Source organism: Rhinolophus sinicus, chromosome 7, assembly GCF_057876585.1.
Source record: "Rhinolophus sinicus isolate RSI-liver-muscle chromosome 7, RSI-T2T, whole genome shotgun sequence".
Classification (NCBI taxonomy): domain Eukaryota; kingdom Metazoa; phylum Chordata; class Mammalia; order Chiroptera; family Rhinolophidae; genus Rhinolophus; species Rhinolophus sinicus.
Window position 1 is genome coordinate 44971873 of NC_142507.1, and position 26028 is coordinate 44997900.

At 37.2% G+C, this 26028-nt stretch overlaps 1 protein-coding gene across 1 annotated transcript in view; it reads left to right on the plus strand.

Moving 5' to 3' along the window:
• The window catches only part of CAPZA1 (capping actin protein of muscle Z-line subunit alpha 1), a 35236-nt gene that overhangs the window by 6748 nt on the left and 2460 nt on the right, over positions 1-26028 (plus strand). The window contains exons 2-8 of the mRNA XM_019730428.3: positions 6026-6089; positions 8500-8551; positions 11861-11924; positions 15971-16177; positions 18859-18938; positions 19499-19577; positions 24820-24891. Of these exons, the coding sequence (XP_019585987.1) occupies positions 6026-6089; positions 8500-8551; positions 11861-11924; positions 15971-16177; positions 18859-18938; positions 19499-19577; positions 24820-24891 (618 nt within the window). The remainder of the gene's footprint in view (positions 1-6025; positions 6090-8499; positions 8552-11860; positions 11925-15970; positions 16178-18858; positions 18939-19498; positions 19578-24819; positions 24892-26028) is intronic.

A 26028-nucleotide genomic window follows, 5' to 3' on the forward strand; every position in this document is an offset into this window, starting at 1 on the left:
TTCCTCCATAATAAAGATATACAGAGGGTGCCAAAAAATTATACACATTTTAAGAAAACTATTGTAATATTCAACATATACCAGTAACAAAAGATGAATACAAGTCACGTCTGACTTCTGCAGTTACAAGAGGTGCTCAAAGTGGTTACCATCAGCGTCCAGACACTTCTGATTACAGCAAACTACTACTTGAGCAACGTTGACCAAAGTGTCCACTTGTGTACAATTTTTTGGCACCCCTGGTATATACCCAACACCAAGAACAAGTCAGGTCTTTGGGTGGGGCACCCTCTAACTTTTAACGGAAGTGGACATTCTTTAGACTGATTTTACTGGGCTGGAAGGAAGCCCTAAGGTCAAAAATTTGCATATCACAGCTTTTGCAATCTTCCCTCTCTTAATGACACTTTTCATTTCTTAGTTGCTCAGACCAAAAAGTTTAGTGTCATCTTTGACTCCTGTTTCTCTCACAATCCACATATGATCCATTAGCAAATCTTGTAGGTTCTGCCTTCAAGATATACCCAGATTTTGACTGTTTTTTACCACACCCTTTTTCTGTGATTTCCCGCCTAGGTTGTGGCAGTAGCCTCCGCTCTGGTCTCCCTGCTGCTGCTGTTTCCTTTCCCCAACCCCTCTAGCAGCTGCCCCCCCCCCCCGCCCCCTCCCGGCAGCACCCAGAGTGATGTGGTTAAAAATGTAAGTCAGAACATGTCACTCCTCCAGTGGCTTCAAAATCCTCCAGTGGCTTCCCATCTTCAGAATAAAAGTTCTTATTCTGACCATGAGTTCCTACGCGATCTGGGGTTTTACCTCTTTACCACTTGCCTCTCTGGCTTTATCTCCTCCTTGTTCTCCCCTGGTCCTCTGTTCCAGCCCCACATTCTCGCCTAAAGGATCTTGGCATTTGCTCTGTTCTCTTCTGTGTCCCTCACTTCCTTCAGAGACTTAATCTTCAGAAGTCGGTTTCTCTGGTCACCCTCTCTAGTTCCAAATCCTAACATTTCATATCCCCTTTCCCTGCTTTATTTTTTTTTACTCTTTGTCTCTAGCTAGAATACCGTGTAATTTAGTTATTTAATCTTATCTATAGTTTCTTTACCCACTAGAATGTAAGCTCTATAAGAACTGTATACTATTGAACCACCATTGCCTAAAACAGTGCCTACACATAGTGGGTCTTCAGATATTTGTTGAATGAGTGAATGAATCTCGCTTTTATAGCATCTGCCTTGATTTCATAGTTAACTGTTAGAGGACAGTGTGATTGCCAAGGTTTGTGAAGCTGTATTGGTAACTCCAGTATTTCCATATTACTGCCAGATTAATTTTTCTTAACGGAGCTTCCCACTCAGAAAGCCTCAGCAGTTCTCCATTACCTACAGAAGAAAACCAGACGATATTAGCACAACTAATGCCCTCTGACTCATCTTACCCTCCCCTTCTCTTTTATTATCTTCAAATCCTCTGTTCCTACCAAACTGGTCTGTTTGCAAAAGGCTCCTTTTACCCACCTTTTTTTATTCTTATCATTACCTTTGTTAAACACTGTCTTTCCCCCCTACTATTTAAAGTACTTTGAAGAGCTCAGCTTAGATCTTAACTCCTTTTGCCTTATACCGTGTTTCCCCGAAAATAAGACCTAGCCAGACAATCAGCTCTAATGCATCTTTTGGAGCAAAAATTAATATAAGACCCAGTATTATATTATATTATATTATACCGGTATGAGATATGATATGATATAATATGATATAAGACCCGGTCTTATATATTATATAAGACCGGGTCTTATATTAATTTTTGCTCCAAAAGACGCATTAGAGCTGATTGTCCAGCTAGGTCTTTTTTTCGGGGAAACACGGTAGTTGTCTTTTACCAACCCAGCCCATATCCATCTCCTTTCTCTTAAGTTCTGTTCTATGTATTATCTGTACTGCTGATTGGGCAGTTTTGCTGCTTTGAATTATAGTTGATTTTAAATGATTGGTACATCTTTACTGAAGGCTATTATTTGTATAAATTGTTTTGCTAACAGTGGCAAAGTGTACAAAGATTTGAAAAGCCGAGGTGCTGACTCTATGCTTGTCTTATGTTGTTTGTATCCACCATGATGGTGTACACTTAATATTAGCTCCAGATTGTAGTTCTCAACCTTGGCGGCGTATTAGAATCACCTGAGGAAGCTTTTAAAAATCCTGATGCCCAAACCCTACCCCGGATCTGCTACATCAGAATCTTTGTGGCTGGAACCCAGGCTTCAGTAATTTTAAGGCTCCCCAGGTGGTTCTAATATATAGTCAAGGTTCAAAACCACTGGCTTAAGGTGAAAAAGAATTTGCTGCGGTGTTTTTTGTTTTGTTTTAAGTGAATGAACAAATTGGTAAACACAAAGATTTGAACTTTTAAAGAAGACATATTACTCAGAATTCAATAACACGTAGGCATTTGCTTAGGGAAGGAAAGTTAAATATCTGCTATGTCTAAGTCCATCTCACGTTACCTCATTGGATTCTTAAAACAGTCCTAGATAATGAGCAGGTATTGTACGCACAAATTAAGAAACTAAGACCCAGGCAATTAAGTGCTGAAACTGGCATGTGAAACCAGGTTGGACTCCCAGTGATTTTAAAGGAAAAATAAAAATGGTAAGAAGATATTGGTACCTGTTAAGTTAGAATGCCATAACATGCAGGATACGCACCAGATAGTAAAGGCAAATCCTTCTTATATCCTATTGCTTGCGTTTCCATCCAGCATGAGCTCTTACAGCTGAACTCTCCCCTTTTGGACTTGGCCTTGCCATCTGCTCTATGGCACATCAATCTCAAAGTGTTTGATGTGGATTTTCCCCTGATTTCTTAACTTGGACCTGACTCTACAAAATAATACTCACTGTATCTAGCCACTTGGAACCCTTCACCTGTCTCTGCCCAATCATCTACAGAGTAGGGGGTGAGTGTGTGTATTTTATTTAACACATTTAAACTCCTAAGCAACAAGTTGCTTATGTGAGTTTCTTCACTCATTTTTATCTTTTTTTTTTTTCCTAACTCATTAGAACATTATACCTCAGACTTTCCTACTTCCTCAGTTCTTGACCTAAATATTTAGGCAAATCTTCTGATTAAACCAAATAGCGTCCTCTCCTCCTGCCATATGTTTGTCAATGCTATTTTTAATCTTCACCGAGATTGAGCCAATACTTAATTTTTTTCTCTTTTAGTTGATGACTTAAAGCTTACCACTTACTTCGAACTTCTAAATGAACACTTAAGATGCATACTTGGAAATCTCTTTACCAACATTTTGGATGTCTTGTATTAGGAGAGTCCAAAATGAGAACTAAGGAATGATTTCCTTCAAACCTGGTGCATAGAGAACTTGTAAATTAAATGGGAATGGTTGGAAAGGATAACTAGAAAATAAAAGGAGCTATTTTTTGGTTCATTCTTGTATGTTGCAAATTTTATACTTAAGTATCTCATTTTTACATACTATGATACTAGGTGGCATAAGATACAGTGAGATCTAGCTCAGCTCCAAATAAAGCAGACAACTGGGGATTTGTAGCCAACAAACAGTGAGGGCGTCAGTGGACGAAAGTTACTAAGAGGAGACATGAAGGATAGAAAAATTCTTGCTGAAGGCAGGTTTAGGACTTACGCGTCAAAGGTGGGGGGCGGTGAGGAACTTCATCAGATATCAAGAGTGGGGAAATTCTCACTAAACTGGCAGCAGGGTTCTTGCTAAGAGTGGACTAGGCAGGTCATACTCGTAGACAGGATGGGGTCAAGAACAGGGCCTAGTTGAAGAGGGCTCAGAGGAACCTGACTAAAGTTTGGTCAAGGAGAGTCTGGCACTCCATGTGTGTCACAAGTATTTGAGTAAATCTTCAAGTGTTTAAAACATATCAGAAGAGCAGTTATTCCTTAGAGTTGGTAGAATTTTTAAAAATGAAATTGTACTTAAACTTGCCTGCTTTCCCTACCCATTTGTCTATATCCGACAAAACTTATTAATAGAGAACAGTTTCTAAGAACTACTTAAGATGGCTTTTAAAGGAATAAACATAAAACTGATTATTTGGAAGTGTTACTATTTTTTATAATGTTGATCCTAATTTAAGACATATTTTTATGCTTTTTAGGCCTTAACCCTTAACTGATAATGACAAATAAATATAAACTATATTCATTTAAAATTTTATTTCTAGGTTCGTTCTGAGTCAGTGTTTCCAGGGCTAAATTAGGAAAATAATATTTAGCTTATTGGAAATTTTAAAAAACATAGCTTACAATAAGCTTTATTTAGTGAAAGCAGTATTCCATTCAGTCCTGGCGATCACTGAGAATATTTTCTTCTACAATTACAGCCCCAAATTAAATTCTCACTAGCTTCTCAGAACCCTCAGCCTGCATGGATTTTATTTGATAAAGGCAGTGAAACTGGAATTCTAGAGCTAGTTTGGTACTGAAATATATCAATGCCACACTTCCTAAATTATTCCCAGACAGTTTTTATTGTTGATGTACAGAAAGACAAAAAAAAAAATGAACCACACTGAGCAAGCTGTGTTTAAAAAAAAATTCATTCTTTCCTTTTACCACAGTAACATCGTAGGGAGAGAGAGGGATAAATAGGATGAGTACAGAGGATTTTTAGGCAGTGAAAATACTGTGTCTGATAATGGAATGGTGGCCACATGTAATACATTTGGGTGTAGTTGGGTGATAATGATGTGTCAGTGTATGTTCATAGATTAAAGCAAATGTACCACTCTGGTGGGGATATTAATAATGGGGAAGTTATGCATGTGGGGGGACCGGAAGTATATGTGGGAAATCTCTGTACCTACCTACCTTTCTCTCAATTTTGCTGTGAACCTAAAACTGCTCTAAAACAAAATGAAGTGTTAAAATACAAAATAGTAATAACAACATCCTAAATATCTTTAAATAGAAAAATACCTCTCACCAAATTCTATGCAAATAGAACTTTCTTATCAGGATAAGAATAAGGTATATTTTCTTAACAAGATAAGAATAAGGTATATCCCCGGCGGCCGGATGCCTCAGTTTGTTGGAGCGCGAGCTCTGAACAACCGGGTTGCCGGTTCAATTCCCACATGGGCCAGTGAGCTGCACCCTCCACAACTAGATTGAAGACAATGAGCTGCCATTGAGCTGCCAGAGGGGCAGCCAGATGGCTCAGTTGGTTAGCTCTTAATAACAAGGTTGCAGGTTCAATTCACGCTTGGGATGGTGGGCTCCATCCCCTTCGACTAAGATTGAAAATGGTGACTGGACTTGGAGCTGATGAGCCCTGGAGAAACACACCATTCCCCAATATTACCCAATAAAATAAAATAATTTTTTTAAGTAAAATTTAATATATATATATATAAAGAATAAGGTATATCTCTTTCAGGAGGAGAAACATAACTATCTTTGGGTACTTCTGGAATGATGTGGAATAAATATTTATAAAAGTACAATTTACTTCTGTACTTTTTATTTCTTTGAAGTGTAACCTAGTTGAAAACATAAGTAAAACTTTGAAAGATATGTTACTTCTTTCAAGGGAAGTGAAGCATGAGCATCTTGTCTGTTTCGAATCTTATATTAACAGTAAATCTTACCAGACGGAAAATCCTGTTAAAAAGTAGAAAAGCTTTAGTAATTTATTCAGTGTGGTGGTTTTATCCTGTTTCCCCCCCTTTTTCTTCCTTGATCTATAATGAAATTGTTATAGCAGTACAAAATAAAATCTTATGTATAAAACCAATGAAATAAAATGAAGTGGAACAGAGACGTTTTGGAAAACTTTTTGGTCAGTAAAAAAGTTGCTGCTGTATAAAGTTATTGATGAAGATTGTAATGATATAGAATATAAGGTGGGTAGGATCTAAAGGTTTAAACAGGAAATTTTATTTCAAGGGATATGAAAATTTTGTAAATCTGTTGATTTCTTCTTTTATCTGTTAACTCTTCATATTCTCTTACTGTAAATTTTATTTCTGTAGGTACGCATAGCTGCTAAATTCATCACTCATGCTCCCCCAGGGGAATTTAATGAAGTGTTCAATGGTAAGTAAAGATAAGTATTTAGTTATTTTAAGCCCTTCTTAACAACATACCCGCACTGAGTGCTTTCTATCTCTTTTAATCCTTATAATATATTACAGGTATGTTAAGGAAATCAAGATTCAAAGAGGTTAAAATAACTTATCCAACGTCACCCAGCTAGTAAGTGTTGGAGCAGACCCAGGTCTGAGTCAAAAGCATGCTCTTAACTCATAAATTAGGATACCTGTCTTATGTGGAAAAAAATTTTTAAGTAGATTAATATCAGTAAATATAGAGATAGCATTAAATTGTTTTCATAGTTTTATATCTATCTTTATAAATCATAACAAATTTCTTCAGTGCTTTCACTCAGGAAGTGCCACAGTATAGGAGACTTTCTAGTCAGTTGGGGCTCAACTGGCTGCATCTTGGAAGCTTGTTAAATACACACATTCCAGGCTTATCCTCGCAGGATTCTGCAGTGGAATCTGTGTTACCAAGTTCTTCCGGGTTCTTCTGAGTCACAGCCAGTTTGGGAATCACTATTCCAATACATTTACAACCTTTCATACTATTCACTATTAACACAACTTACAGGATGAAAGTGTAGATGAGGAACCTTGAACTTTGTGGTAAAAGCAATCATAATCTCATCGATTCACCTTAAAGTTCCCCTTAAGTAAAATCATAGTCTTTGTGCATAATCTTGGTTCAGTTTAACAAACATTTATTTTGAAATTCGAGTTTTACATGTGTTACCTACTTGAGAGGGACTGTGGTATTCACGTGGAGCGGACCCAGAGCCCTACACATCATAGAACAATCAATAATCTCCATTGGTAAAATGAATGATGCAGAGAAAAAGTAACTAGGACAACATAAAAACATTTGCTATAAGGAGTAAGTAATGCAATAGAAAAATCAAGACATTCTTCTTGATAGACTTGTTTGTAGGTTTTGAGCACTAACAGCAAAGAGAAACAAATGCAGTTTCTTTCCCTAGTCTTTCTTTCTTTCCCATTGATCGGATGTAAATTTTCAGCAACTGAGCTTTGAGAAAATTCTCCTTTGACTTGAACTTTTATCTGACTGATTACAGGTAAATTCTTGCTTTAACAAAATTAATGGTCCTTGTAGTTAGAAGTCCCCTGTTTTATTTTTTTTAAGATTTTATTGGGGAAGGGGAACAGGACTTTATTGGGGAACAGTGTGTACTTCCAGGACTTTTTTCCAAGTCAAGTTGTTGTCCTTTCAATCTTAGTTGTGGAGGGTGCAGCTCAGCTCCAGGTCCAGTTGCCATTGCTAGTTGCAGGGGGCGCAGCCCACCATCCCTTGCGGGACTCAAGGAATCGAATCGGCAACCTTGTGGTTGAGAGCCCACGCTCCTACCAACTGAGACATCCGGGAGCTCAGCGGCCGCTCAGCTCAAAGTGCCATGTTCAATCTTAGTTGCAGGGGGCGGAACCCACCATCCCTTGCGGGACTCGAGGAGTTGAACCGGCAACTTTGTGGTTGAGAGCCCACTGGCCCATATGGGAATCGAACTGGCAGCCTTCGGAGTTAGGAGCATGGAGCTCTAACTGCCTAAGCCACCAGGCTGGCCCCCCTTGTTTTATTTTTGACAACTGAATGTGCTTTACAGGAATATCATGAAAATAATTAATACCAAATCATTAGAATAAGAATTGACAAGCTATGTGTGGCCTGAGGGCTGGGTTTTATTGGCTGGCATGCTACATCTTGATCTCTGCCAGCCTCTTTCAGAGAAGCTCTAAGAGTCAGTCAGTCAACGGCCTTTGGCTTGTAATTAGCCTTCTTTCTCGAATTTAATTCTTGGCAGTTTCTTAGTAACAAGGACCCTCCTCTTCCAAAAGAAAAGTGACTAGACTCCTGACACACAGCATTTTTAAAAGGTTGTAGGCCCCCCACATTAGATTATTTGAAGAAAAACATATTCAGCAATTTCATGGCCACTGACTGAATTGTGCCCAGTTAACTGAGTCTGATGTTATAGGCAAGCTTGCAATTAACCTAATTTTAAAAGATTCTTTAGATACAAAATTAACAGTCCTAACTGTAACCTTCTGTAAAACATGTTTTTCTTTCCTTTGTTTTTAAAGATTTTATTGGGGAACGGGAACAGTGTGTACTTCAGGGACTTTTTCCAAGTCAAGTTGTAAAACATGTTTTTCATTTGCTATGAAATTCCTTGAGAATTTATTATTGGATTATTGCACCACAAATAGTTGTATACAAATCTATGAACATTAGCGTCTGTTTATTTGCATTTTTAGATACAATACTTCAAAAGAATAACCTTGCAAAGCCTGATTTTTAAAAAATCTAATCTAGAAATTTGCTAAAATTTTCAAGTTTGTCCTCTATTAGACATTTTAATTTTAACATCTTTAAACATTTTTTTCCTCCTTAGATGTCCGGCTACTACTTAATAATGACAATCTCCTCAGGGAAGGGGCAGCACAGTGAGTATTATTTTAAATCCATTTAAAATGTTATTCTAATATTTGATAAAACTGTGTTGATAGTAAGCTAGTACCCTGACATCTACGTTTAAAATACTTCAAAATAAAGCAGTTTTAGTTGTTTTTTTTCTTGGAGAAAACATGTTCCTTCAAAATGTTGACTTCCTTAAAGCTTATTATATGTGCTCTTATTTATTTTTATTTTTGCACAGATTTCCCCTATTACAGAAGAGTGTAATGTTAGCTCTTAGGTTTTCTTCTATAGTTCTTTTAGTTTATGTTGAATTTTTTTTAGCTGCTAGCTGTAGAAAGATTAGGCCGAAAGAAATGAAAATGTTTCTCAGCCTTACTAGTAAGAATTCACCGTAGAATAATAGCATGATTATTCTACCTAGGCATTGACTCCTTATCACTGTCAGGCTAATTAATCTTTATAAAATACCATTTTTATATTGTCTTTTTCCTCAAAAACATTACAGTGGAGTGCAGGTTTTGTTTTGTTTTTGTTTTGTCTTCAAATCTAAACACTCTAGCTTTCAAGGTCCCCTGTTATCTGGCTTTATCATTATCCTTTACTCTTCAATACAAAGTTCTATTTCAGTTACTGTCTATCCAACTGGCCCAGAGTTCATTTGTAAAGAGGAAAACAGAATTAGATAATGTCTGGGGAAAGGCTGGTGTGGGGAGATGGGACAAGGATTTTGATGCAGAGCAACAAATAATTGTCATGAAGGCATTTGGTATGAAATATAACTTAGAATATTTAGCTATACAAAATGGTTTTAAGAGCTGCTGCCGGGGAAACCATCCTCTCCTGCCCTGTCCATGCTGCTTTTTTAGAATTCATTTTGGTACCAGATTCTGCAAACCTGAAATTTGCACACCATCACTATAATTGTCATCATGAATAATACCCTAATTATATACATTGATTTAGAATATTCTACATTGAGTTAGGCATACACTAAAGATATATTCTAATGCTGGTTTTTCTTCGATGCATAGAATCTGCTATAGAAAAAGACATTCATGATTTGCTAGTTCATCCCGTTATTGAAAGAATCTCATCTACATATTGTCAACAGATGGTTATCCAATCTGAATGCTTCTAATAATAAGGAATTTGCTATCTCACAAGGCAAGTTCTTCAATTTGCCTGCCATCCAATCTGAATGCTTCTAATAATAAGGAATTTGCTATCTCACAAGGCAAGTTCTTCAATTTGCCTGCCATCTTGGTCTTAGTTTTATCCTTGAGAACTATCCCAAATAAATCTACTCTGTACTTAATAAGGTCCTGCCAAAGGGGCAATGGGAGTGGAATGCCAAGACCCAATGGTGATTACACCCTATGCCTATTGTCTCATTTCCAATTAGAAGTGACAGTAGAATTTGGTGTGTAGTTCATATGCTTCAATTATTTTAATGCACTGATAATAAAGCTCTGTATTTATAAATATTCTGGTTCTTTTAGACACCATTCCTGGAGAACTACTTGCTAAAGAATTGTCTTATGCCCAGATACTTGATTTTCCATACCAATGAAGAGTTCAGTTTTATTTCCATAATGAGGTGCTTTGGTCCCTTGGCTGTGGTCTGCATAGTAAGTGCTCAGCAAATGTTTCAGTAACCATCATCCTCACCATTATCGCCTTCTGTGTTAAATAAAGGAGGCCTGAACAGCCTAGGATTTACCTCTTTACTCGATTTCGCCTGTGCCTCTGACTACTAGAACCATTCCCTGATAACTCCCAGCACTTCTGGACTTAGCAGGGCTCTGTAGACCAAGTTAAAGAGTAGTTTTTATCCTGAGATCGAAAATTATTTGAGTGTTTTGAGCAGAGAATGACATGACGAGACTTCTGTTTTAGAATAATCACTAATCACTGGCTGCTACGCAGGGGGGTAAAGATTGAAGTCACATGAGTGCTTAGAAGACAGAGTAGTTCAGAGGTAAATGTGTGATTTGGACTAGAGTGGTAGCAGTAGGGTTGGTGGAAAGGAGTCAGACTGAATATGTACTCGAAGTAGGACCTACACGATTTACTGATGGATTGGTTGTGAAGTGTGAGAAGAATCAATTGGATGATCCCAAATTTGGGGCCTGTGCACTTGGTAGAATGGAGGGATCATTTACTTGTGATGGGATTAAATGTAACAGCTTTTGGTGTTGGTAATCTGTAGTTTTAGGACACATCCTAGAACGAAATACTTCTTTACTCCCTACCCCTTAAGCTTTTTTTAAAAAATATTTAATCCAATTTCCATGAACGTTGAATTTATATTCCTTTCTGAAAGCCATTGTTTAGAACTCAGGTTTCTACATGGAGATGTGGTATTAACAAGGAAATGATTCATTGAAAAACACTACAGTAACTTAAAATGAGAAAATTGCAGACTAGCCTTTAATAGTTGAAGTTTAAATATTTGTTATGTTTGATTTCACTTGAGAAGTCTGGGAAAAGCTTAAATCTGTGCTTAAAAGCAGTGGTCTAGCAGGTGTGTTAGTAGATTAAAATTGGGCTGGGAAGATACTCAGCTCTTCCCTTGGCAAGTGAATTCTGGGAGAAGATGGATACTTTATAAGAATATGAATGTATTATGCTTTCTTGTACTGCAGCTTATTTCCATCTATTTTGCCTTATCTTTTACTTTAGCTTGCTTTGTAAGATGTACCAGGAAGCCATTGAAAATGCAGAGTTTCATAAATCTAGCACTGAACAAGTCAACAAACAATAATATTAGGCATGTACTTTGATTATTTATTCATATTCCTTTTTTTAAATAACCTCTACTCTCCCTTGGGTTCTCCTCTGAGACTTGACTTCTGCTCAGCTCTCACCTCACCCTCTCCCCATGTCACATGCCTTCCAGTACATTGGATGATGGTCTCTCCTACCCTGTCCTGCCTCAGAGAGCCCACAGTAAAGAAGTCTACATTTCCAAAGTAGTGCATCAATTGAAGATTCTTTTGAATTATTGAAAGCGTCTGTCTAAATGATTAAAACTGTTGGTAATTCACAATAATCAGATTGCTTAAAACTTAGGAATTGCCAAGTGCGAGCTCTGTTGGCGCTCAGGAGTGGAGAGGAAAAGGTAATTTCAGAGTTTAGGGTCCTCCTAAGATTGCTACGGAGAGGAATTCCTGCAGAAAGTTGGAAGGCATTATGATATCACCAGCTTCTGCAGAGAAAGGGCAAAAGCACCAGGGAGTGTTTTCACATTCTCCCTCGCTGTTACGTGAAATACCTTTTATGCTTATTTGTGTATAATTCTCTCCCCCTCCCTTTTTGTTGCTTTTTATAAACAGTGCATTTGCCCAGTATAACATGGATCAGTTCACACCGGTGAAGATAGAAGGATACGAAGATCAGGTAAAAACTGTTCCTATTAGATAGGCTGTGCCTGGAGGGCCATAGAAATCCTGTAAAACAAAGCAGCTGTCTGAGGAGAAGATGCTGAATGAATTCAGGTCTTAGTTTTCATAGCTTTTATAAATATCCTGCATTTTAGGAAAGTCTTTCTCTCTCTGATAATACCTGGAGTTTCTTTGACAGGAAAAGAGAGCTGCCCCCGACAAGAACAGTGAAAATAAAAGGAATTGAGTTTTACACAGGTTTTCAAGCTTGGTAAGAAGAGACGTTATATTTAATGGGAAAACAGGCATTCCTGTTCAAATATAGAAACAAAGCAAATACGTATTCCCATTATGACTATAGTTATTAACATTGCATGAGAGGGCTTTGCAAGTTCATTAATGTACACTTCAGAGACAATATGGCACTAAGTACCAAATGCCTTTTAAAAGCATGAATCCCCTTTGAACCCACAAGTCCACAGAATATGTCCTAGGAAAACAAGTGCACAGATGTATAAAAAGGTTATTTGAAGCAAGGTTTATAATAGTAAAAAATTGGGAACATTCTAAATGTCCAACGTTGAATTAAATATCTCTAGACCAAAATACTCTGTTGCCATTGAAAACTAACGTAATTATTGATCTGGGAAGATGTTCCTCTAGACCATAAAGCAACATGTAGAGTTAGGTTAGTTTCTTTTTATAGATATTTAAAGAACAGATATAATATATGAGAATCAATCTTAAATTCTGTGAAAAGTGCACCATTATTTCATGTACCAGTTAAGTTATGACAACGTCCTAAGTGCCATCAAGTGCAAGATGCATCCCACTTTATGAGAGATTAGAACATGGGAGTATATGCATCTTAAGAATTAAAAAAGTACAGTACATAGATGTGTGTAGAAAAGGAAATGTGGGAAAATAAACGCCAACATGTTAGCTCTCTATGTATTGGGATTACAGGATTACTGGAATTTGTTTTGTTTGGGTTTTTTTGTTTGTTTTGGTTTATACTTTTGCTTCTTTTCTCAATGAAAATAGATTAATTACAAGTATGAAAGACAAAAAAATTGGAAAATAAATGATAAATATTGCTTGTAGTTGATATTGTATACTTTAATAATACAGAGGAATTACTGAAATAATAAGGTCTGTGTCCAAATACGTAAGAAATGGCTAACTTTGTCAACATTCCCATATACTAGTAGCAACCAACTTAAAAAGCTACTCAAAAGATCACATTCTTAGCCATAACAGCAACAACAACAACAACAAAAAGATACTACCTGGAAACTAAAATAGGGAAAGATGTATACATATGACAAAAAATCAATTACAGTGGGTTAACTAAATAGAGATTTTTGTCACGTAAGAAGTCCAGAGGTAATATTTAGGACTGGATGGCATCTCCATGATGTCATCAGACCTAAATTGCTTCTAGCTCTCTATTCTGCTGTCCTTAGGTATAGTTTTGATCTCAAGATAGCTGCTCCATTTCTGGGCATTGACTCTTATGTTCCAGCCAGGAAGGAAGAGGAAGGTACAAAAGGTGCTACTGGCCATTCCAGAGCGATTTTCACTGATAAGTTTTTGCCAGAACTCATATCACTTTATCATTTCTAGCTGGGAGGTATCATTTTTTCACTTGGACATATTGCCTTCTTGAAAAACTTTGAGGTTCTGTTAGTAAGGAAAAATGAGAGAGTACATACTGGATAAGAAACTAGCAAGAGTCTGCCACACTGTTCATATACACTCACACTAACACATTGATGACACACATTTTAACCCAAGAAATAAATGGAAAATTAAATAGAGTTAACTGCCATGTTCCCGAATAACAAATATAATAATATGGAAGGCTTATCTGAATAAGAGACATAAATGATATGGGAAGGTTTGTTTTTCAAATAGATGTCATATAACACCTATGAAAATTGTAATAGACTATACAGGATTATTCTGATCAAAAACAACAATGAAGGAAGACTAATGATAGCAAACATAAAGATAAAGCAATGATCGTAGAGCCCTTACACCTAAGTATCATAAAGCAAAAGGGAAAAGGAAACAATTGACAAAATGTATGGGATTAATCTGACTTTGACTTTCAGCGCCAACTATATACCTAGATTAATTCCAGGTGAGGTTTAAAGGTTAACTATTCTTTAAAACAAAAAATTTAGTAGGAAATGGAAAAACAATCATGACTTGAGTAATAATGAAACATTAACATTTTAAAAGAAAGTGACTTGTGTGTAATAAAAAGTTTCAAACAGAAGATTTAAAAAGGAGAAACTATGTACTGTAAACATAGTAATAGAAAGGTTATTCAAATGCCAAAGGATGATGCCAAGAGTTCAGTGAGTAAAGGAACGACATGAACCAATCACACCCAATGGGGGAATATAAAACAAACTTGGGAAAGTGTTAGATCACTTAGTAATAGAAACTCAGGAAGTGCGTATTAAAATTCCAATGTGATATATTTACCTTTCAGTTACAAAAGTTGCAAAAGGCTAGGGAATAATTACTTTACTTGTATTGTTCCTACTGTCATTATAAGCAAGCTTTTTAAGGGTAGTCTGATGATAAAGACAGGAATCTCAAAACTACGAATTCTTTCCAAAGAAATTTTTTTTAAGAAGACTTTATTTATGGTAGAATTTATAGTGGTTTCTTAACGGTAAAAATGTTAATAGCTTAAATCTCCTTCAACTCAGAAATGATTAAGTACACTGTGGTATGTCAGTATTGTGAAAGCATGTCATTATTAGAAATGGTAGATTATTCAAAAGGTAAATGGCAAATTAGGGGGAAATATGTGGAAGTCAAAATACATGCAAAAGGTTAATCTCCCTAATTAATAACAAGTTCAACTGGAAGAAGACCAAAGAAAAGGGCTTTAGAAAAGTGGACAAAATGTATGAATAGACAGTTCACAGAAGAGGAAATATAAATGACTCTTTTCAAAGGTGAAAAGAAATGCCAATTAAAATTTCCACTGATGATGGGCTTGTTGCTTGGTACAACACCCTACGATAGAGGACAGTTTGTCAGTATCAGAATTATGAATGTGTTTACCCTTTGACCCAGTTGTCCCACTTCATGGAATTTATCCCACTGTGGTACTTGGCATATATACATCATTTTACATAATGATCATACAAGGACATTCATTGCGATGTTCATAAGAGCAAAAGATTGGAAGCAACCCAACTATCCATTCATAGGGGACTAGTTGAATAAATTTTTGTACATCCATACAATGCACTAGTATACAGCTAGTAAACAAGGAAGTTCTCCAAGTACTAATATGGAAAGATCTTCTAGATACATTAAGTTCAAAAAAGAAAAAGTATAGTATAATATGCTAGTTTTTATGTAAAATGGGTGGAGAATTAGCATACATATTCATATTTGCTTGTATTGGTAAAAACAATGCCAAAAGAATACCCTAAATCAGGAATTGGCAAATTTATTTCTGTAAAGGGCAAGATAGTAAATATTTTCAGCTTTCAAAACAGAGTCTGTTGTGACTACTTAACTCCGATTGTAGCAGGAAAGCAGCTACAGACAATACAAAAAGGAACAAGCAAGACTGTGTTCACTAAAAATTTACTTAGAAAAACAGGTGGCACCCGCATGCATAAGCTGCTGACCCTTGCTCTAAATTAATAAAATTAGTTACCTTGTGGGGAAGGGGAAATTTGTTAGGAATTTGGCGTATGGTAGATAAAGGTGAGAAAAAGACTTCATTTTATATTTTTTTCATTTCTGAACCATGTGAATGTATTACCTATTTTAAATGCTAAGTATAATTACTGGGAAAATTTCAAGAAATACATAAAAAAAAAGAATAGAAAAGTATACATACAAGTTATTATTACAGCTATGTAAGAATAAAAATGTGACTTGAGAAATCAGTATGAAAGAGAAATCTGACTAAATTAAAAGAACTGTCTTCTTCAGAATTTTTATTTATTTTTTGTTTTGTAAAATGTGTCAAGAATGTCTTTTTTTACAGCATTACTTATACTTCTAATTTTTCTTTGGAAGGTCTTAATTACAGAACACGGTGACTTGGGTAATAGCAGATTTTTAGATCCAAGAAACAAAATTTCCTTTAAGTTTGATCACTTACGGAAAGAAGCAAGTGACCCCCAGCCAGAGGAAGTAGATGGAGGTCTGAGGTCTTGGAGAGATTTCTGCGACAATGCTCTAAAGGCCTATGTGAAAGATCATTATTCCAACGGCTTCTGTACTGTTAAGTATCTGCCTGCTTCAATATGAGAGAGTGTTTTATTTCTTTCATTTACTTTATCATTTGGGGGCTTTAGCCAGCCAAACGTCACTTCTTTTTAGTTCGTTTCCTCTACATTTTATTCCCTAAATAATTTTTGAAATGGAAGATTTTATATGGAAAATTCTTTTTTTTAAATCCTAGTACATAAAAATTTTAAATCTCAGTGAGTGTATCCTGTTTCACATTTCATCAGAAATTGTCTTACTCCCATCCAAAAAAAAAAGTGTTTGAAGGTCTTTAGCTTCGATATGGGAAAAAAGTAAATTAAGATTGTCAGAGCTACTTGGCCACATTCATGACTTTTTGGTATAGGTATCTTTATACAAGTCTGCTTCTACATAGTTTAGATACTTTCACTGGACAGTCAAAACTATTTGAACTGAACAATTTTTTAAAAATCAAGGGTAATTTGACTTTCTTTTACTACCTCTTGACTCTAAAAAAATGATAATTTGGGCTCTATCGTGATTTCTCCTTTGTAAAATTGTGGCATGTTACTAAGAAAAATTTCAGAATGTTTTAAATATGTAATAATGAGTTAAATGGCAGTATAGAATATTGTTTAACAGCACTTTGAAGCCATACTAACTGGTTTGAATCCTAGCCCTGCCACTTAACTAGTTGTGTGACCTTAGGCAAATTATTTAACATCTCTTTGCCTCAATTTCTTCATCTGTAAAACGGAAATAATAGTTCTTACCTCATAGACTTGTGAGGATTGAATGAGTTAATGCATATAAAGTGCTTGGAAAGTACATGGCACAAAGTCAGCTCTCCATAATATTGGTTATCATTATTATATATTGTTTGTTTTTAAATAATGGAGTAAACCCATTATGATGGGTAAGTACAGAATTCCATTTTGGAACCCAGTATTGTAAAGGGAGACATGACACACTCTCTTAGAAATTGACTATTCAATCCTAAATATACTTTAAGTTTATCATTTGTTACCTACTCAAAGTTTGTCACTACGCATTCTTAATTTGGAGAGCGTCCACACCAAATAACCCTACTGTGTCCTTTTCTCATTTCTTCTCTTAGCTACAAAAACACAAGCAACAGTAACTCATAGAATTGTTCTAACAGTGTCTACTGTGCCCTTATGTCTTATATCTTCAATTATTCTGCTTAGTAATTCTCAATTTCATCTCAATATTCCCTGTGATATTTTTCGTATATTATGTTTCAAACCTTTCCCCTTTTTCTTAGGCATCTAATCCCCCCACATTTTAATAAGATTGAGACTAACATGAAATCTTTCTATTTCTCTTCTTTCCACACTCAGAAATCTTCCCTTTCTTCCATTGAATCTGAGGAAGAAGGATCCTTATTCTATAGATTTCATACTATCCTATCTACTTCAAGATGTCTTCTTGTGACTTTTTCTCTTCTGACATATTTCTTGACCTAGAAATGTTTTTTTCTCCTATCCTTAAGTGGGGGAAAAACTTTTCCTCAGTCATAATAATTCCTGTAAGTTACTTTTCTTTCTACCTTGCCCTTCTTCCTTGTCTTCCACTTCCTTCCCTCATCTCTCTCTCTCTTTCCCTCTCTCTCTCTATCTCCATCTTTAGCCACACCCCTCTCTCTCCTATACAACCAAACTAGGGAGCATTCTGCTTCTACTAGTATCATTTCCTATTACCTATCCACTTCTTAACCTTGTGAATTTTGGCTTCAGTCCCAATTCTACAGAAACTGCTTTCTGTGGTTATTAATGGTTCCTGAATTGCCAGACGCGTGTTCCTTTTTTAGTTCTGTATGGCATTTCACACGGAGGTCAACTAGCTACTTAGAGAAATTATCTTTTGTTTAGACTACTGTGTCAGCACCCTCTCTAATTATTCTTTCTCTGTCTCTACTTACTTCTTTTCTTCTCCCCTATTTTTGAAGTGTTGGCCCATCCCAGTACTATATTTCTCTCTCTTGAACACTCGTAGTTTATTTAGCGTAGGGAATGTAACAGAATTTGGTATCAGAAAAGCAATGGGTTTGGGTTCTATGTTTACTACTTACTCTCTGAATGACCTTGGGCAAGAAGCTCTGTGAACTTCAACTTTATCATCAGTAGATGATAACTACTGTTAGATGTGTTAGAGCAAGAGAAAATGCATGTGGCCTCCTAACCAATTTTGACTATTCTTTCGTAATAACAGTTCTGGTCGTGTTGTTTTGGTGTCCATTGCCATCTATTGCTACATGGCCTACATCTGTCATCCTATTTTGTCTCCCACTAGTCCACTTCACACACGCCCTCTAACCTCTACAATTAATTGCCATTCACTGAACAAACCCCCAGTTTCCTACCTGAACTGCTTCTTCATCTTTATTCCCAGACTCTGCTTATCAGAATCTCATCTGTCTTATAAAGCCCAGCCTAACTGGCACCTCCCCTAAACCAAGAGCAGTATTTCCCCCTGTATTTATTGTACCATTACCTCCTCTAGAATTTAACGTGTTCTGCTTTGTGTTCATATCCCGTGAACTCTTGTGAGTTGTCAGCTCATCCCGTCTGGTTCTTGTCTCCCCCAAGGATTTAGCGATTTAGCACACTGCACTGCTTTTTGTATAGTGTTTGTTGTTTAGATCAAATAGATTTTCAGAGCCTAACTTTTTTTTTTTTTTTTTTTAACAATAGGTTTACGCTAAAACTATAGATGGGCAACAGACCATTATTGCCTGTATTGAAAGCCACCAGTTTCAGCCTAAAAACTTCTGGTAAGAAAGTAGATGTTCTCTTCTATTTGTATCTAATTTGTATTGCAAAGGAACCAAACCAGCAGTTGAGACTTGGTTTTTAACCTAACTAGCTTGGAATAAGTTATTTGATTTAGAAGCTTCAGTTCCCCATGTACAAAATTAGGGATTTAGACATCATTTAGATCCCTTCCGCTGCTAAGATTTTATCATCTGTCTTTTAAAAACATCTGAGTGAAACTAAGTGATTAATAAAGTGTGCAGTTGAAAGTCTGAGTTTTACTTGGGTTTGGTTAATTGCATAATTCAGCAGCCCATCTATCTATGGAAGAGCCTCCCATGAACAGAACAGGTGTGGTTTTCTACTCCAACATAAAAAAATGAAAGTCAAAGTAACTTACAAAAGGATTATGATTAGACCACTTGGATACAAACTTACATTCGAGTGGACAGAGCCTTGGATTTGTCAAACTGGAAATTACTTGTTTCTTTTTTCCTCTTTCCTACATTCTCAGTGGGATATCACCTTCTTCTTATGCTTATTGCTAATTCTACAGTGATGTGTGTGTGTCTTTTGATAGGAATGGTCGTTGGAGATCAGAATGGAAGTTCACCATCACACCACCTACAGCCCAGGTGGTTGGAGTACTTAAGATTCAGGTGAGATCCCGACATGTTAATAGGCCATGTTAAAACATCACATCTTTAAAACAAACATGCAAGTCGGAATTTGTCCTGGTACGAGAAATAAGGAACAACTATATGTAGATGCAAAGGGAGAGCAATGGTAGTGAATAGAAATAGAAGCTTCCTTCCTGGGGAAACAGAGCTATTCGAGCTTAATAAATGTGGCGTGTACTGCTTGCTTGTTATTTTTCAAAGATAACCTAAGATCTTTCCAGGAATTATCAAATAGCAGTTCTAGGAAATAAAATAAATAATTATTAAGAAGTGACTGTATAGCAGCTACTATAATTTACTTAGGGTCGTTCCTGTATATTATTTAAGTGTGTATCTATATATAAAACTTAACTCTTAGGTCTGAAGAAAGCTACATGAATGGGTTGTTTTGTTTTGTTTTGTTTTGTTTTGTTTTGTTTTTATAGTACTGACAGAAAGTTTTAAAATCCAGTAAGTAAAACGAACTGGAAAGAATGATCAGGTGTTACCACGTTATGGAATACAAGTAACCAAGCAGAGTAGATTTCTAATGCTGGGGTCAGGACAGACAGGCAGGTGACTAAGGAACTTGTTATCTGCCTACCTGGACTGACTTCTGATATCTTAGGAGAGGTTTGACTTCAAATTTCAGGGTGATTTCATTCTTGAGCCCAATAACTCTAAAATCAGATTAAATAGTTACTAGTAACTGAGAAGCTCAGTACCTAATTGTACCTCTTGTGTTCTCTTGCTTTAATAACAATTAGCAACAGCTCCCTTTGTTTAATTTTTTTATTGGGGAATATTGGGGAACAGTGTGTTTCTCCAGGGCCCATCAGCTCCAAGTCGTCGTCCTTCAATCTAATTGTGGAGGGTGCAGCTCAGCTCCAAGTCTAGTCACCATTTTCAATCTAGTTTTCGGGGGTGCAGCCCACCATCCCATGCGGGAATTGAACTGGCAACCTTGTTGAGAGCTCACACTAACCAACTGAGCCATCCGGCCACCCCTCCGGCAGCTCAGCGGCAGCTCGTTGTCTTCACTCTAGTTTTGGAGGGCGCACCTCACTGGCCTGTGTGGGAATCGAACCAGCTCGCACTGTAACCAACTAAGCCATCCGGCCACCTAGCAGCTCCCTTTTTAATGGTGTGATTTAATCAAAACACGCAGCAGATGTCATCTGTACCAGTCTTTTCAGATAGCTTCGTGCTGTACAGATAACTGGCTCTCTTCTGGGAGCTTTTCCTAACCACCGGAGCGTGCCCGTCTCGGACGAGGCAGGCTGGAAGTGTTAAGTCCACAGCTCTACAGCAGCCCTTAGTGCCATACAAGAGTTGGTAGATAAATAAATATGCCAGCTTCCTCAGCCCTCACGTGGGACAACTCTGAAGCATGTTCTCCTTAGTCTTTCGGAGCCGAGTGCCCACAGCTGTAACCTGCTCATTAATGCGCCTGTAACGCTTCCTTCCCTTCAAGCACTGCCTCAGTCCTTGCTAGTGCTTCCTGAGATGACCTCCCAAATTAACTACTTCCTGTCAAATCTTTATCCCAGGGTCCGCATCTGGGACAGTCCCACCTAAGACAACATACTCTATTTTTGTTAACCATACCTGTGACTAGCCCAGTGCTGTAGACCTCTTATAACTATGGAATCAGCGTTAACCTGGCAGCTTTACTATGAATGTATATAAGCAAATTTATTTTCCTTTTAGAAGGAAATAGTTACTTGTGTTTCAGCTTTGCCAATGCAAACCCATAAATTAAGAGCACAGATCACAAAGGGCGATGGTTTCTGATAAGACTTTATAACAGCCCAGTACCCAGACCTCATGCCTTTTATCCACAGACTGATCACACTTTGGGAAAAGGCTTACTTCATTTACATATCTTTTAAAAATCAGCAGGAGAATCTTTATTCTTAGACAAAAAAGACGTGCCCTGCATACCTCCATCTGAGATAAGTCTCAAATATAATCAAACAAAACTAGCGTTTGGGTGTGACCCACCTGTATTTTGAATATCCTTTTCCTTATCTGTTGGAATTTTAGACTTTATGTCTAAAAGTCATTAAGATCTTTATCCTCTTAGTTATTCTGTAGGCAGCACTTTCTTAGGATTTATGTTGACAATAGTCATGCTGACATTTTTATTAGCAGATGAGACCTAGAAAAGGTTTTGTTGCTTTTGGCAGCGGTGACGCTGGGGTGATCCTAGCCTTGCTGAGGATGGGAGCTCATTGTCCCCCCAGCCCTCGACGCCTCTCCCAGGCTACTCAGTAAAACGGTTTGCTCTCCACCCCCCCAAAAAAAGTTTTGTTTTGAAACAGGTAGAATTTAAGCTTAATTTATCACTAGTGTATTAGTTAATGAAATTGATTATTTTTAGTATTTTCTCTTGAGTTCATCAACAGCAAGACTTACCCGCCCTACCTTACATTCTTATCCATGTCCTAGTTCCTAAGAAACATGATAGAAGTTCAAACAAACTGCATAGTCTTTATTCTTAGACAAAAAGACGTGCCCTGCATACCTCCATCTGAGATAAGTCTCAAATATAATCAAACAAAACTAGCGTTCGGGTGTGACCCACCTGTATTTTGAATATCCTTTTCCTTATCTGTTGGAATTTTAGACTTTATGTGTCATCATTATTTAGCCCAGTCTTTTTTGGCCAAATCTTCACTGTTCTGATTTTTGCATGTAAGTATTACTGGCATTTATCAACTCCCTGATTTGCAGTGTGTTCTTAAATTGTCTTTTCCTCTTTAACCTCTTTTTGAAAGCCAAAAGAGCAAATTTAAAGGTTTGGGTAGGGTATGGAAAATCTAGCTTCTTTTGCCCATCTGGACAGAGCCAGCTATTTGTCCCCATTAAGGAAGACACCTATTTTTGTCCCTCATACAAGGCTATATGGTGGGTTCATATTGCCAAGGAAGTCCTTTCGTTGCCAGCGGAATCTTGGTTTCTGCCTAGATGTAGCTTGGCTGTTTTCAATCCCCTTCTAGTGATATCTTAGAAGAGTAAGTCCCTCATGAGACACTTGGCTTTTACCTGGATCAGAGAATTCTAACATTTTGACAAAACAGCATTACAAGATATTATGCATGTCTGATATGGTTTTAGTTCTGGGATTTGACCTAATTCAGATCCTAGTTCCTCCTCCTCTTAGGTATGTGGACATGGGTAAGTTATTAAACTGCGTCAAGCCTCAGTTTCCTCATCTGTAAAATAGAATTAACAGTGGTCGCTACCTCAGAATTTTTGTAAAGAATCCATGAGACAATACAAGTAAAAAGTAAAACGTTTTGCTTAACACATAATAAGGACTCAGTAAATAACAGCCATAGTAGTGCAGGGTATTGCTCCTTTCTTCTCCTTTTTGCTTCGTCTCTCAAAACATTCCTTTTTGTTCAAATATCTCCTGGTACTGTGGACTAGATGAAGGAAACAGCCCTGACCTGGACCGCTGTTCTGTCTAGCATTATGCCCCCAATTTCAGCTCCCTTCACTTTATTTTCATACCACAAGTATAGTCTTTTTAAAACATTCCCTTTCCCTGAGTCCCCGTCACCTCTAATAGAATAAAGTGAATTCTTAACACGGTTCATAAGGCGGTTTTTGCTCTTCACAGTCTGTCTTCTACTTACTTCTGTCACACTCCCCACCTCCATACATACTCATTTGCAATGAGTTCTATATTCTTCCCAAAACTAAACCAGTTCTGCTCTATTTTCTTGTACTTTTGTCCCCTTGCTAAATACACTTCTCTACCTTGTCTACTCAGGTGACAACTCCTATTTTCAAGACCCGGTTCTAATGTACTTAACAAAAGGATACCCTCATCCTATCTGTATGGCCAGTATTAGCCATGTTAGGGTGACTGAGCCTTATGCCATTGGTTAGTTTGTCTCTAGTGTACCTCTCCTTCTTGCTAATTGTTTTCATAATTGTAGCACCCCACTTTATCTTTTTCTCAGAACTGCTTTTGTCTTGTTTTTGTAGTCTTAATTTAGCATGAGAATATTTTTCAATCCTGTCTTCAACCCTAAGTTTTTCCTGCACTTGGTCAAATCTACTTACCAATATGGATGATGGTGTATATTAAAAGATATGTAAGGGATTGGACGCCATTAAAATTCCTTGGTTTTCACAGAGAAAAACTACTCTTCAATTATTTTATTTTAATACTGGTAAAAGTGGAATCTTATTTCAGATCTTTGCATCACAATGCCTAGCACAGTTCCTAAAATGCAGTAAGACATAATAAAACTTTTTTTGGGTCTTTTTAATATTTTGGGTGTGGTAGCAAGTAGAAGCAGGTCATCCTAACCAAATATTTGCGAATATCTGAACAAAGCCATTCTGCTGAGAGAAGGAAAGACTCCACGAGGTGGGAATTGAATCTGAATTTTGAAAGAAGGGTTTGATTCTCGTAGAGTACTGGATGAGAAGGGAAATGGCATGTTCCAAAGAGGGGCACGGACTTGAAAGTTTATCTTCTGGGTGGCTAGGAACCCCTGGGCCGTGCAGCATGTGTCTTCGAACATTAATTTGGGAGCCATCAATCTGTGCACAAAGGTTATGTTGTTGGAAATCCCTGGCTTTGTGCACACCGCAAGACTCAGAGTTTCAGAACTTCTCGAGTGGGGTGTTTGAGTTACAGTCTCTGGGGTTGCAGAAAGATGAACTCCATCAAAATCTAAATGATTAAATGGCTCCCCCCACACATGTTGAGAGTAACTGTCGAAGCGACACCAGTGCAAGAACCAGACACGTCCTGGCATGGCGGAGCTGCAAACGGCCTTTTCCGTTTGATCCTGGAGGTGGGGATGAGGGTGGAGGGTCCAGTGCAGGCGTCCAGCTCCAGGGACTTGTGGATTGGAGTGGAGGAGCCGGAAAGGACAAGGCCCTAATTCCTGCACAGGACTAGGAAGCGTGGGGCTTCCAGAGAGGACGGACATCGCCACGGAGCAAGTTCCGAGCCCTATTCCCGCTGAACTGGCATCCGCGAGGAGAAATGTCCAATAAGTGTTTTTTGAACTTAGCTAATAATCAGTTTTCTCTGCTAAGGAAAGAGAGACTTCTTAAACTTACTAAGTGTTCTGTGAATTTTCACCACCGTTGTAAATTACCACTGGTCGCATTAATGATTGGTTCAGAGTTGCCCGAAGGCGTGGATCTGTGCCCTGAGCAGTAGGGCTCTGTGTGAACTGCACATAAACTTGCTCCAACATTGTCCCACCAGGTTCACTACTATGAAGATGGCAACGTCCAGCTGGTTAGTCATAAAGACGTACAGGATTCTGTAACTATTGCGGTGAGTGTGGAATGTTTCGTGTCTGTCTCACTAGGACCTTGTTTTTCTATAAAAATTTAGTTTTGATCCTGAGTACCGGTTCTCCCACGAGGAATTCAGTTTGTTTCCAATGCTTTGATTTTGGCAGCTTCTAAGAGTATAGAACCAACCAGCTATATTAGTCTTTGACTCAGAATAGTGTGCTTAGAGAATTCACACTTCCTTCTTTCTCTTTCTCGGTTGTGAGATTCGCTCAAAGACAGCATTATCTTCAATCAGTAACTACCAGGAGGAAGGGAAGATTGCCAAACTAAATCCTACTGGGCTGCATTGATATTAGAGAAATAACATTTTTAGGAATATTCCATCAAAAAGTATTGTATCCTGTACGTGGAAAGAAGGGACATAATTTTTCTTGTATTCATAGTACTTGTTTATATTTCTAGAAGTTACTGAGCACCCTCAAATAGCTTTTGTTTATGTGTTTTATATCAATATTTACCTTATTAGAAATTTAAAACTGTATGGTGCCAGATGGGTACTAGATTTATTGGGATGATCACTTTGTAAGGTATATAAATGTCTAATCACTATGTTGTATACTTGCAACTAATATATTGTATGTCAGCCGTAATTGAAAATTCTAAAAAATACAAAAAATAAATAAAAACTGTAAATGTTAAAATATTTATTTAAAAATAACAGTAATAAGCCCATTAGTTGTTAACCTAAATAACATTTTTATGAAAAACAACTGTATTTTCCAAACCAAAAATAGATTAGTGAAAAGAATGGCATTGATTTACATTTCCACCAATTGTGCTGTGTCTGACTTAATAAAAGAACTGGGTTCTCGTGTGCTTCACATAGTCCATTAGCCCTCAAAGTGATCAAATCATCACACATGTAGCTTTTATGAAACTGCATTGTACACACATGAGAGAGAGAAAGAGAGAGAGCATGTGCAAATAGGGCAAGTAACCTTGTCTTAGTAGTAGTATGAAAACATAAAACAGTTTTGACTATTTGAAAGAATCTTGGGACTGCAGCTCTAGGCATTAAATTTTACTCTCTTACCTTTAATTCTGTTGTACTTAATGGTAAAAGGAAGAGAGAGATTCAAGTCATTTTAAATCTGAATCATGATTGGTTGGTTTC